General features: G+C 47.2%; 1 protein-coding gene across 4 annotated transcripts in view; it reads right to left on the bottom strand.

Moving 5' to 3' along the window:
- Positions 1–8,115, bottom strand: part of meaf6 (MYST/Esa1-associated factor 6) — a 37,179-nt gene extending 29,064 nt beyond the window's left edge. The window contains exons 1-2 of one of the 4 annotated variants that reach the window (XR_011343575.1): positions 7,930–8,104; positions 1,677–1,792 (exon numbers count right to left, since the gene is read on the bottom strand). Coding sequence is in view for 2 of the 4 variants with exons in the window: in XM_069895820.1 (XP_069751921.1) it covers positions 1,677–1,792; positions 7,930–8,019 (206 nt within the window). In the remaining 2 variants the exon portion in view is untranslated. Of the gene's footprint in view, positions 1–1,676; positions 1,793–7,929 lie in introns of all 4 variants that reach the window. The other 3 variants (XR_011343576.1, XM_069895820.1, XM_069895821.1) reach the window with 3 other exon arrangements.
- Positions 8,116–13,769: the final 5,654 nt, after the last annotated feature.

Genomic DNA, 13,769 nt, shown 5'->3' with positions numbered 1-13,769 from the left:
TTTGGCCTATTATGTCTGCTCCATCATTCGAATAATGGCTGATGTACATTTCCTATTCTGAACACTATTCTCCTGCCTTCTCCCCATAACTTTTGATGCTTTTACTAATCAAAGATCTATCAACCTCTGCTTTCTATTTACCTCATGATAGCCTCTGGTTGAAGAAACTTCTCATCTGTCTTAAGGGTCTTTCTTTTTATCTGAGGCTGTGCCCTCTTGGTCCTAGACTCTCCAACTACTGGAAACACCTTCTCTACATCCTCTCGATCTAACCTTTTCAATACTCGGTACATTTCAATGAGATCCTCCGTTATGTTGCTAAACTCCAAGAACAGGCCCAGAGCTACCAAATACTCCTCATTATATTAACACTTTCAACTGTAGGATGTCTGAGAAGTTATGACTATGGTCCCAGAATGGCACTCCACAAATAAATAAATAATGGATTTCTTGCCATACACCACCATTAATAGTCAGTAACTTGCTAACTAACATACCATTTTGTACGAGGTGAGAGTATGGCTCTAAGAACAAGCTATCCACATACCCCAAAGGAAATTAACCCATTTTACCTTGCAGCCAATCTGCACTTCTCAGTTGAAGGTATCAAGCTTTATCTGGTACCTCAACCTTGCAATGGCTGTTCTTCCCATATCAACTCATGCAATCAATATCCGCAAACATTTCGATTGTGGGAATATTAGTTAAGCATAATTCTATCCAAGAGCAGTTAATGCAAGATGATTGAGAAGAAAAGTTCTGAATACAATTTCCTGGGCTTTGTAGTAGTAATGAGGCCAAGTTTACTTGTCCAAGTACTGACAGCATGGGATTATCTCAGGGTTGCCTCACAGCTAAATTTAAAATCAGAGAATTACTTCATTAACTTTTCTTCATAAAAATTTTTGAAAGAGATTCAACTGGAGTTTTTTCTATTTGCACACATATAACTGTCTGCCTTCAGATCAGTACACTTTAATAAGGAAACATAGATGGTTTATGGACATGATACAAGATTCTTCTAAAGTCAATATTCCTCTTTTTTGTTTAAAGGTCAAAATAACATCTGCGAGCAGACTTAATAATGAAACAGAAAACACTGCATAATATATGAAACTTACAGAATTACAGTACAACTCCGATGATCCAAAATTGGATTCCCAGAAATCCTCATTTATCTGAAATTTTTTCAGAACTGAACTGACCGGTGGCAGCCGTGGACCTCGGGCTTCCGGTGGCGGCGGCAGCAGGGCAGCGGACTTCGGGCTCCCGGCGCCGGCAGCAGCGGATCTCCAGCTTCCTGGGCCAGCAGCAGCAGACCTCAGGCCCTTAGTGGCAGTCAAGACCTAAAACTCCCGGGCAGGAGCAGAACCCTTGGGCTCCCGGCATGAGCGGGGCCCCAGTGGGGAAGTGTCGGTGACCGGCAGTGGCCAGCATTAATTTTGGTGAGAATTAAACATTATTTTATGACTTAAAAAGCCTTATCTTGTTGTTTGCTGTTGTTTAAACATTGTTACAAGTGACTTACTATTGCTACCAGGCTGTTTTTAAAAAATGACCAGTTCTCTGAAATTTATTCAAAATGGGTCCGGTCCTATTTTGGATAATTGAAGTTATACTGTATATAAAGATAATGTTTTGAAGGTGCTATGCAAAGGTTCTTCCTGTAAACATACTTTTGATTGGTTAAATACCGGTCCCATCCTCGAATGATATTCCCATACATTTGGGTATCTTCCAAATAACTTCCTTCAAAGGCATAAATCTGCCGCTCAAGATTTGCCAAAGTCTCCTATGAGAAGAATAAATTAACTGTTAAAAGTGCAGTAGAACAAAAAGTATTGTTTTATAAGTTTAGACCATAATGGAAAGCACAAAGGTTAAATTAAAAGCTTTGTGACAACTTACTCTCTAAAAACCCCTTTTCCACAAATATTTAGCACATGACAATGAATGATACAGAAAGAACTACAAAGACCTATTCCAGAATAGCTTAACAGAAAAATTACTCCCATTGTAGTCATGTATGTGTAACAACTTTTCTCAATAAAACAGTCTAGGATTTAATGATCTGTACTTGGATATATGGAAATTATTTAACACTACATAATTCAGGAACTTTATATTAGTCGTACAGCTGAATCACACAGATTGACTTGAATACCATAGTTTACTGGATTAAATAATGAGGGCAGGTTGGATAAACAAACCTCTCATATTCACAGAAGGCTAATCTAAAAAGTAATTTAAACACATTTAAGGATTTGACAAATAGAGAAAAACTATTGGGTCAGGTAGAACCTAGACAATGCTTAAAACTGGAGATAGCACATTTAGAGATGAATCAGAATTCTTTTATTTACAAATAATTGCCAAAATGCAAAATTTGTCTTCTCCAAAAGGCAATGGATATTACAACATACACAAACATGTGAATAAGGACCAGGATGTGCTTTTTGCTGCATTTAGAAATATCATGGCCAACTGTAATCAGGCTGTATCTTCAACTCTGCACCCTGACTTTGCACTGTTTTTATCTCTACATTATCCAGAATTTGTCTTAACCTTGAATATGCGAAAAGCTCATGAACATCTCATAAAAGTCATCTCTTAACTTTAATTTTCAAAAAAGCAACCTCTCGTTCTATATTTTCCACAAGAAATATCCAATCCATCTAGTCAAGACATCTCAGGTTCCTGTATATTTCAATCAGTTTCCTCTCATTCTTCCAAACAAGCCAAGCTTGTTCAACAATTCCTCATGACACATTCACCTTATCTACAAATCTGTCTGGTAAACCTTCTCAGAACTGCTGCCAATGCACTTACATTTTTCCTTAGAGAAAAAAACTAATACTTTCTGGATGTGGCCTCACCAACATCCTATCTAATGGAAAAACAACATCCCTACTTTATTTATATACAATAATTTTCACAATAAACAATGATATTCATCACCTTTCCCTATTACTTGAAATATCCATGGGTGAAATAGCCATTAGTCGTCGAACTTCATTCACCTAAAAAATTGTGTAAAAGAACAGGAAGGATTGGGCTAGGCTTAAACTTGTTCACGGCCTTGAACTACCTATTAGCTTCTTTATTATGAGCAATACACCACATATGTGTAGAATAGCTGCAGAGGAACTGACTTAAAAGTATCTGTTAATCGGCTGAACAAAGTTTATTATGTGCATAATGGTCTTCAGGCAGAGCAGGAATAATCACCCCACACTACACATCAATAATTCTGTAGTGGAGAGAGTTCACTTCACAAGCAACCTATCATGGGCAAACATCTCCTCACTTGTAAGGAAGGCACACTACTTCCTGAGAAGATTGAATCGGGCAAAGCTACCAGCAACCGTCATATCAACCTTCTGCAGGAGTACTATTGAGAGCATCCGGGCTGGCTGTATCCGTGCGATACGGGTGCTGCAGAGAAATGGATCGGAGGACAATCCACAGGATCATGAGTGATATAGAAAATCACTGGCATCTCTCCCCAACCCCCCCCCCCCCAAACAATCGACACGATCTATCGTAGTCGTTTAATCTGAAAAGGGTACGTAAAATCATTGAGGACCCCTTTCAGCTGCTCCCTCAGGAAAGAGATACAGCAGCATCACGACCAGGCTGATAAATAGCTTCTTCTCACGGGTAGTGAGAATACAGAATGACCAAAGGAATGGCTCACACCAACCATCCAAGACCCGCCTATTTATTTATTTGTGTATCAATAGCTGTCCTGCATATGTATTGCTTGTCTGTATGTGTGTTATGTCTGGTTGTGTGTCTGTGTGCTTTACATCAAGGACTGGAGAATGCTGTTTCATCAGGTTGTACTTGTGCACTCAGCTCACAATAAACTTGACGACTCAGTGATCCAGAGCCAATGAAATTGCATCTGCTATGGAGCGATTATGACATCTTCTTCAGATGAGTGAAATATCCCCTTAATATGAATGGAGACTGTGGGTATCTCTGTTTCGATGACTGGTACATCAGTCCTCCCCTAAAGAAACCCATCATGACCCTACGTCATTGTCCAATCTGATCAGCCAGCAAATATTACCTGCAACTGAAATTTTGAAGGCAAGGGGCCTTACTTTCTGGCCAATAACAATTGTGCCACCTACACTACAGCTGAACCACTGTGTCCCCTAAACGGAACTCAGTGGATCTGTGGGGAATGGGCCTACCTGGAGAAACAGTGATCCAGTATGCCCCCCAACAAGGGAGCAGGAAGTGGAAGGGATGTTGCTTCTTGGCTTACCTTGTGCCCCACATAGATAGTTTCTGGAGACCCTGGACAACCATTCTTCCCTCCCTCGGCAGAAACGAGTTATCTCATTCGGAGCCTTTTGGATGATATCCAAATATCATCCAATAGCCCACAATTCAATGGAAATTATCAACCTGGCTACAGCTCTAAAAGGAATGGCCAATAGTTCTGTCAAGGCCATGGATGACATCCAAGACCAGATGAAAGCTACCAATACAGAAATTATGGCATTACAACAGATGGTTTAACAGAACCAGAGTCCCCTTAACTTTGTCCTAACTGAGAGGCACGTGTACCATTATTGGACAAGAGAATATTACCTCTCTCTGCTTGCATAGCATGCAACATTATGCCATCATCATACCAGGTGTACTTATACTCATTGCACTTCTGCAATATCTTTGGCCCCTTATCAGCCCATATGCCTTTGCCCCACACCTGTAGCAGTACTCATACAGAGAGAACCTCAAGAAGTAAAGGCACCTCGGAAAGACGAGGAGCCAGTGTGTCAGATGGGGAATATAATGATGCGGGGAATCTTTCGGCCTATCCCAAGGGTTATTAGCCACCCTTCCTGTATGATTATGAACATCATGACATACAATAATCCCAGTAAGAATCTAACCTTAGATGTCATGGGATGATAAAAGCAGGGAATGAAGAATTGTTTAACACAGCAGGAAGGAATTGGGATTATGCTTAAACTTGTTCACGGCCTTGTACTACTTATTAACATCTTAACTCTATTGTATGCAGAACAGGCACAAATTATGAATAGAATGGCTGCAGAGGAATTGACGGTCCTGCCCTGATTACTGCCCACTGAGTTGATCAAAGATGAGGTGCTACGACTGATACAGGACATACCTGCAGCATTATGTAGCCTGTAAACCCCTAAGCAAGGATGTCCAGTCAAAATATGCAAGTGCACCTGACAACAGAGGTGTAAGAAGCAGTCTCAGACCTTGTCGGGGATCACTTGGTTATAGATATCTAAGCTTTATGAGTGAGACCCTAGATATCAAGTGAGCAATGAAGCTTGTTCATATAGGGTTATGGTTTGAAATTCATTGAGTATGAAGTTATTCCCTAGGTCTGAATCGAGGAAAGGGATGAAACTCTACAACCCAAGGGTCCAATGCACATTAGTCGAACATCACTCACCCATGGGCGCTATGGACATTGATCAAATCTTGTTCAGCAATGGCCATCTTAATTTTTTTTTAAATTGAGACATACAGCATGGTAACAGGCCATTTCGGCCCACCAGTCCGTGCTGCACAATTTACACCTAATTAATCTACATGCCTGGTACATTTCAAACAGTGGGAGCCCCCAGAGAAAACCCATGAAGACATAGGGAGAACAAACTCCTTACAGACAGTAAGGGATTCGAATCCTGGTCCCAATTGCTGGTGCTGTAAAGGCATCGCGCTGCTTCACCAATTATGCCACCCTATCAATCTAACATTGTTCACTCATAGGTGCAATACCCATGGTCAAACACCTTTTAGCCATGGATGCAAAGGTGTCGGTCAAACATGTTTTAGCCATGGATGCAAAGGTGTTGGTCAAACACCTTTTAGCCATGGATGCAAAGGGGTCGGTCAAACACCTTTTAGCCATGGGTGCAAAGACGTCAGTCAAACACCTTTTAGCCATGGGTGCAATGGCCATTGATTGAACATTGTTCATCAATAGGTGAACTGTTCAAAAATCAAAAATCGAACATAGTTCACCCATGGGTGCATTGACAATTGGTCACACATCATTCAGTATGGCAGCAAAGGCCATTGGTTGAATATTGTTCACCCATATATGCAGTCAATATTTGACCTATGCCATCGCACTCTGGGCCAACAACATTCAATTAATGGTGTTGGCCCAGAGATGCCGTGGCCATTGGTCGATCATTGTTGACCTATAGATGCCGTGCCCATTGGCCAATCATTGACCTATAATGCCATGGCCATTGGTCAATCATTGCTGTCCTGTAGATGCTGTGGCCATTGTTTGGACTTTGTAATCAGATACAGCATCTGTGGCTGGTCCACTGATGCAATGGCTATTGGACAAATGCTTCTGTAGCGTCTGTTGGATGAACATGGTTGGCCCACGGATGCAAACGCCTTGAAGAGGCCGACCCTCTGGCCCGTCTGCTGCTCAGACAGACGTGGACGGGAGGCTGCACTCCCTGCCCTTTAATCGGCTGACACACAAACCCCCCCCCCCCACCTCCCCTTTAACCACACTCCAGTCCATCAACGGCCGGCGATGAACTGTCAGCTCCCCCCCCCCCCTCCCCACCACCACCACCACCACCTCAGGCCCAGCCCTCCTCACCCCCCCCACCTCGGGCCCGGCCCCCCCCACCCCCCCCACCTCGGGCCCGGCCCCCCCCCACCCCCCCACCTCGGGCCCGGCCCCCCCCACCCCCCCACCTCGGGCCCGGCCCCCCCCACCCCCCCACCCCGGGCCCGGCCCCCCCCCCCCACCTCGGGCCCAGTTCCCCCCCCCCACCTCGGGCCCAGCCCCCCCCCCCACCTCGGGCCCAGTCCCCCCCTCCTCTCCCCCCCCCACCTCGGGCCCAGCCCCCCCCCCCCCACCTCGGGCCCAGCCCCCCCCCCCACCTCGGGCCCAGCCCCCCCCCCCCACCTCGGGCCCAGCCCCCCCCCCACCTCGGGCCCAGCCCCCCCCCACCTCGGGCCCAGTCCCCCCCTCCTCTCCCCCCCCCACCTCGGGCCCAGCCCCCCCCCCCCACCTCGGGCCCAGCCCCCCCCCCCCACCTCGGGCCCAGCCCCCCCCCCCCACCTCGGGCCCAGCCCCCCCCCCCACCTCGGGCCCAGTCCCCCCCCCCACCTCGGGCCCAGTCCCCCCCCCCCACCTCGGGCCCAGTCCCCCCCCCCACCTCGGGCCCAGTCCCCCCCCCCACCTCGGGCCCAGTCCCCCCCCCCCACCTCGGGCCCAGTCCCCCCCCCCACCTCGGGCCCAGCCCCCCCCCCCACCTCGGGCCCAGTCCCCCCCCTCCTCTCCCCCCCCCACCTCGGGCCCAGCCCCCCCCCCCCACCTCGGGCCCAGCCCCCCCCCCCACCTCGGGCCCAGCCCCCCCCCCCCCACCTCGGGCCCAGCCCCCCCCCCACCTCGGGCCCAGCCCCCCCCCCACCTCGGGCCCAGTCCCCCCCTCCTCTCCCCCCCCCACCTCGGGCCCAGCCCCCCCCCCCCACCTCGGGCCCAGCCCCCCCCCCCCACCTCGGGCCCAGCCCCCCCCCCCCACCTCGGGCCCAGCCCCCCCCCCCACCTCGGGCCCAGTCCCCCCCCCCACCTCGGGCCCAGTCCCCCCCCCCACCTCGGGCCCAGTCCCCCCCCCCACCTCGGGCCCAGTCCCCCCCCCCCACCTCGGGCCCAGCCCCCCCCCCCACCTCGGGCCCAGTCCCCCCCCCCACCTCGGGCCCAGTCCCCCCCCCCACCTCGGGCCCAGTCCCCCCCCCCTCCTCTCCCCCCCCCCCACCCCGAGGCCGGCCTCTCCCGCCCCGCATCCCGCCTCTTTGGAGAAACTTTGCCGCCCGCGGAGGGCCTCCTGTGTCCCCACCTCCGTGGGGGGGGGATTGGGCCCGAGGTGGGGGGGGGGGGGGACCCTCGCGTACCGCCAGCTCCTGCTTCCTCTTCACCAGCTCGGCCAGTTCCCGCCGGGTGTCGGGGATTTGCGGGGCCTGCGCCTTGTTGTGCATCGCCATCCTGCCACTGCTTCAGGCCGCACCAGCTCGTGGGCGACGGAGGTCCTCCCGCCGCCAGGGGGCGCCGGCCGCGCGCTCCACAGCGCCGCCTGCAGGCAAGGTGGCGGGGCCGCAGAAACTCCGGCGCTGCCACGTGGAAAGCGGGAGCGGTGTCCGCCCGCAGCGACGCCTAGTGCGGGAAAAGCAGAAGTGCAGGTCAGTCAGCTTCTGTGGAGGGAGAAGCCCAGCTCACACTGAAGGTCCAAAACCCATGGCCAGAACTGGATATAACTGGACATTGCACTTTATGTGCAATAAGGCCAGAAAGTTTTTTTTTAAAGAACCTCCCATAGAGGGGACAGGACTTTCCACCCAGAGAGTCCCTCGGTTAAAATCAGAACAGTATCTGGTGGAGGTTCTCAGCAGACGTGAGGCCTTCAGCGAGAGTGCAAGGCGCTTGTTGAGCGCGGGAGGCCCTCTCTGGTTGTGTGACCCCCCCCCCCCCTTGGCGAAAGCAAGTCCGTGGTGAGCGTGGCAGGCGCTCGGCGAGAGCGGGAGGCGTCGGCGGTCGTGGGGTGGGGGGCCACGTCCCTGGGCAGGTGGGGGAGTCTCTGTGCCATCGCGCGAGCCGTTGGGCTAGTGTGGGAGGCATGCTATCATTAGGGCAACTGGGCAGCTGCCTTGGGCTCAGACCTCAAGGGGGCGCTGTTGAAGAGAGAATTCCAGCAGCTCCGGCACCTTGACGTGGTTCTGACGAATGCTCTAGGAGCCCGTGTGTTAATCTGGTTAAGTGGAGGGAGTAAGTGGTACGGTGTATGCTGAACGTCACATCAGGTATTGCACCCACTGCTCAGCCTGGTCAGGATTATCCACCCCCCCCCCCCCCACCATCTCCGCGCAGCACCACCCCTCCCACCGCTCAGCCCAGTCAGCACCCCCCCCCCCCACCTACCCCCCGCACTCAACCCAGCCAAGGGCGCAAAATAGTCTGGCACTGGCCCTGGAGGCACGTGACTGATGAAAGCATGACGATCTGAAAGGTTTTTCTCTCTCCAATGATACTACTTGCATTTCCAGCATTTGATCCCAAATGTCAACCATCTGCTTTTTTTTGGACAGTGGCATTCTCTGTTGACATTGCATTTTAATGCTATGACAGAGTATATAGATATGTTTTTGGGAGATAAATTGGGAAAGGTTTGTTAGAGTAGGTCATATACAAACACTTTAAAACCGATCTTATGTGAAATACTGGAGCTCTGCTAATGCTAGACATGTCGAGGCCTCAGTATTTGCAAGAGCTTTGAAGAGTGCTGAGAGACCTCACTAATGGATTGTTGTTTACAAAGTGCAACAGATGAAAGAGCATGTTGGAGCCATTTCTGTCTAGAAGAGAGCTTTCTGTTCTAAGAGAGACATGTGGTTTTACAAGCAGAGAGAATCAAACAGGCTTTTTTCTCTGTGAGAGAGAGACACACACACACACACAGATCACTTGTACAGTGTTACAGGCAGCAGAAGCAGCTGGGACTGGAACAGGACAAGCTGGTAAGCTTATGGAAATCCATTTTGGAAGATGGCCTGGTCATAGCCCTTGTGGTTCATGCAAGAGGAGAGGACTGGCTGTCTCATGTTTAACTTGGATAAGAGAAAAAAAAAACTCTGTGGTGACCTGAAAGAAAGAGGTTATCATCTCGAGAACCCTGAATGGGCAAGTTTCTTCGGCAAGACACTGGAGTGACTGATGGAAGTACATTAGTTGTGGATGTCCTGGAACAACAAATCTCTCCCTGAAAACTGACAAGAACCTTTCTGAGCGGTTACCATTTACCTTTCAAGCATCAAAGCCTGATGAACTTTATAAATGTTAAATTCTGTGCACAGTATAAAAATTGACTGCAACCAATGAACTTGGAGGAATGAAAAGTGAAATTGGACTGTGGACCAAAAAAAATTCTAAACTTACACACACATTACACACGTGCACTTAGAATTAGAAGGGGGTTAAGTTAGGTTAGTATAATGATAAGTTAAAGTTTGATTCTATTTTCATGTTTAAAGATAATTAAAAGCAACTTTTGTTTAAGTAACCATTTATCTTGGTGAATTTCTATTGCTGCTGGGTCTTGGGATCCTCTGGGCTCGTAACAATGCTCATTGATCTAGTGCAGAGGTACAAGAAGCCCCATTCAAAAAGGAACAGAACAGGGGCAAATGCAGCAAACACTTCTACCCACCTGGACTTCAGCTGCACCTGAAATGTATCTTTTGAGTGCACTATTAATGCAGGAACAAACTTAGGCGAGCACTCCAGGTAGAAAGAAAATGTGCGCAAAAGCAAAGGTTTTTTTTCCATAAATGTAGCTGCTCACACTTAGTTCTCAGAGGCAAATATTTCATGCAGCCTCAAGTCAGGAAGGGAGACACCGTTCCTCCCTCTCACCCTCGAAAAACTCTGATCTTCACACTAATAGCCTTATCTAGGCATCCCAAAATTTAAACACCTGCCTGTCTCCAGATTCGAATCTTGAAGGACAAGGTTGGGATCAAAATCAAAGACTTTTTTCAGTCTGCCCTGCCTGTAAAAGGATTGGAGTTGCCACCATCCTGTTGCCCTGCAACTTATTCCCTCTTAGATTATTCCCCCTTTGAATTCAAAATCTAACCTTGATAATTATGTGTGGGAGAAAAAAATCTTATCTGACAACTTATTTAGTTTACTGAAAGACATTTGAGGCGGGGGAGCCTTTGGCCTCAGCTGATTGGTATTCCTCATCCAAAAGTATATTTATTCATATAATATGCAGTCATATTGAGGCTGATAACGCCTCAAACCGTGCATCTTGGCGCCTCACAGTTCGGCGGGCAGCAACCTCCTTTGAAGAAGACCGCAGAGCCCACCTCACTGACAAAAGACAAAGGAGGGAAAACCCAACACCCAACCCCAACCCACCAATTTTCCCCTGCAACCGTGTCTGCCTGTCCCGCATCGGACTTGTCAGCCACAAACGAGCCTGCAGCTGACGTGGACTTTTACCCCCTCCATAAATCTTCGTCCGCGAAGCCAAGCCAAAGAAGAAAGATGCAGTCATACAAATTCAGACACATTATCACCTTCTGTATCATTAATGTTTTATCCCCAAGCATTCCATTAGCAAAACTGATGGGTTATTAGGTAGATCAGCCCCTTATTGTCCAGGGCCACAGATTGTGTTCTTTCCACATAGATCCCTTGCATTGAATTGACCAAAACCTCAGTGCATCTCAGTCTGTGCTCTGCATTTGGGAAAGAACCAGCTGGTTGCAGATATCCACTTCATTCAGAACCAAAGGTGTGTGTGGGGGGGGGGGGGGGGGGGGGGGGGGTAAGGGGGGGGGGGGGGGCGGGGGAGGGGGAGGGTTGGCCAGTTGGCATGGGCCTATGATTTTGAGGTGGCTTACTCCCCCTGGTAGAAGCAAAGTGGGAACTTTTTGCCTTGGTAAAGAATATTGATATTATAAAGAGAGTCAAGGGAAGATCCTTTAACACAAAATATTAATATTTGAAAGATTATTCATAAAAGATTAATACAGATAAAATCTAAATAAATAAATGGAGATAACTGAAACCAAATTATCTCCACATTTATTATATGCATCTTCTTGTGGTGGCCGCACACACAGATAAAAATATATATTTTCCCGCTCTTCTCACGAACACAACGCTCGCCGTGCACGTACATTGCAAGAGAAAAAGTGATCATATCTGACTGGCTATCGAGCTGCCACTCAATAGATCCTGTCTTCCCCCATCAAATTCTTCATGCTCATCTATTTGTGTTGTGTAATTGGTTTAAAAATAGACCCTCAGAGTTCAGGTTGAGGCTTGAAACCTGTGGGTCATTTGTACAAAAGAGCATTATTGAAGAAATAAAAGCTGCAAAGTATTTCACAATTGTTCTCACAAAGAACAGTCATCATTCATCATCAGATAGATGAAGAGGGAAGATATCAGTTTTTTAATTGAAGAACACTTTCTTGCATTTCATGAATTTTACAAAAAGACGGGGGAAAAAATTGGAGAGAAAATCTTAGACTTCTTAGAAAGTTTCAATCTAAACTTTGAAGACTGTGTGGGTCAGGCATATGACAATGGCAGGAAAGTGCAGTGGTACCCAGGCTATCTTAAAGGGGAAGAATGAGAACTACATTTTCTTCCTCTGGGTAAATCACACTCTGAATCTCGCTGAAGCCTGCAGTGAAGCCATAATATTCTTTGGAATCATACAAGCCCCCAGTTCAAGGTCCCAGCGGTGGAAAATACTGAAAGAACACCTTCCTGCCTCACTGCATAAAATGTCCGCGAGAATTAACTGTGTAAGACCAATTGCATAGCATTTAGATAGTGTTTGAAATTCAGAGGCGGAGCTGAGTGAAGTTACTAATTTAACAGCAGAGTTTAAGTCTGATCTTCAGGGTATCAAAAAATACCTTTGAATGTGTACTGATGTCAGCCATTTGGATTAAAGTTCTCACAATGATCCTCGAGGTCAACTTGGTAATTGAATCTCATGATGCCACATCAGGTGTGCAAAGAGACATTGATCAACTACAGGCAGAAATGCAGAAACTGGGAGAGAAACCGAATGATATTTTTGAAGAATAAAACCAAATGATATTTTTGAAGAATCATGGCATTAGTCCGTCATAATCAGTGCGGTAGATAGTTTTGCTACTCGCAGGAGACACCCAACTCAAGAGGATGCCGAGGATTCTTCAACATAATTGACTTTGTTATCGATGGCCTTTCTCGTCACTTTTCTGCGGTCAGGAACATTTGTGGACCTTTTCATTTTATTTTGTGGCACTTTTGAATATTTTATTTTTGATTTTCCAAGACTCACTCAAATCCAAAACAACAGTGATATATTACATTACATTCAATTTTTCCACCATGCTGATCCCCTTCCTTCCCTTAATTTATTATTTTAAATATATCACTGTCTGGGCTAATCTTTATCACTGCTGTCATGTACATAAAACAAACACCAAGAACAATAACTGCAGACTCAGCTATAGCTCAAATCCAATCTCTCACCACAGGTCCCTTGAAACTCCAGTCAAGGATCTGAACTTCAGATGAACATGCACATGTGACATCTCCAGCTATAAGCAATGGTGATGGAAAGGCAATGAAAAATGAAATCACTGCATTATTAATCCAGCTACAGTGTCTCTTTCTCTTCTAATGCCCAAGGAGATCCAAGTTTTTGAAGGTGACCCACTTCAGAACCAAGCCTGCAGTAAATCCTTTGAATACAGAATTTTGTTCTTGAAAAACCCAGATTATCTCTATTATCTGGATCATTCTAGAGAACCTCCTCTGCACCTTAAGCAAGACCAGAACTGTACACAGTACTCCAAATGTGGCCTCACCAGTACACTACAATTGCAGCATAACATCCCTGCTCCTAAACTCAATCCCTCTAGCAATGAAGGGCAACATGCGTCCTTTTGATAGCCTGCAAATTAATCTTTTGTGATTCATGCACCAGCAATCACAAATCCTATGGCACAGCAGCATTCTGCAATTGATTACCATTTAAGAATAATTTGATCTTCCAATCTTCCTTCCAAAGTGAATAGCCTCATATTTACCAACATTGTACTCCATTTGTCAGATCTCTGCCCACTCACTTAACCTCTCTCTGCACTCTCCATATCCTCTGCACAATTTGCTTTTCCACTCAATTTAGTGTCATCAGCTAACGTTGATGCACTAGTCTCCTCTT

The sequence above is a fragment of the Narcine bancroftii genome, chromosome 8 (assembly GCF_036971445.1).
Source record: "Narcine bancroftii isolate sNarBan1 chromosome 8, sNarBan1.hap1, whole genome shotgun sequence".
NCBI lineage: Eukaryota > Metazoa > Chordata > Chondrichthyes > Torpediniformes > Narcinidae > Narcine > Narcine bancroftii.
This window is presented reverse-complemented; position numbering and strand designations above follow the sequence as displayed.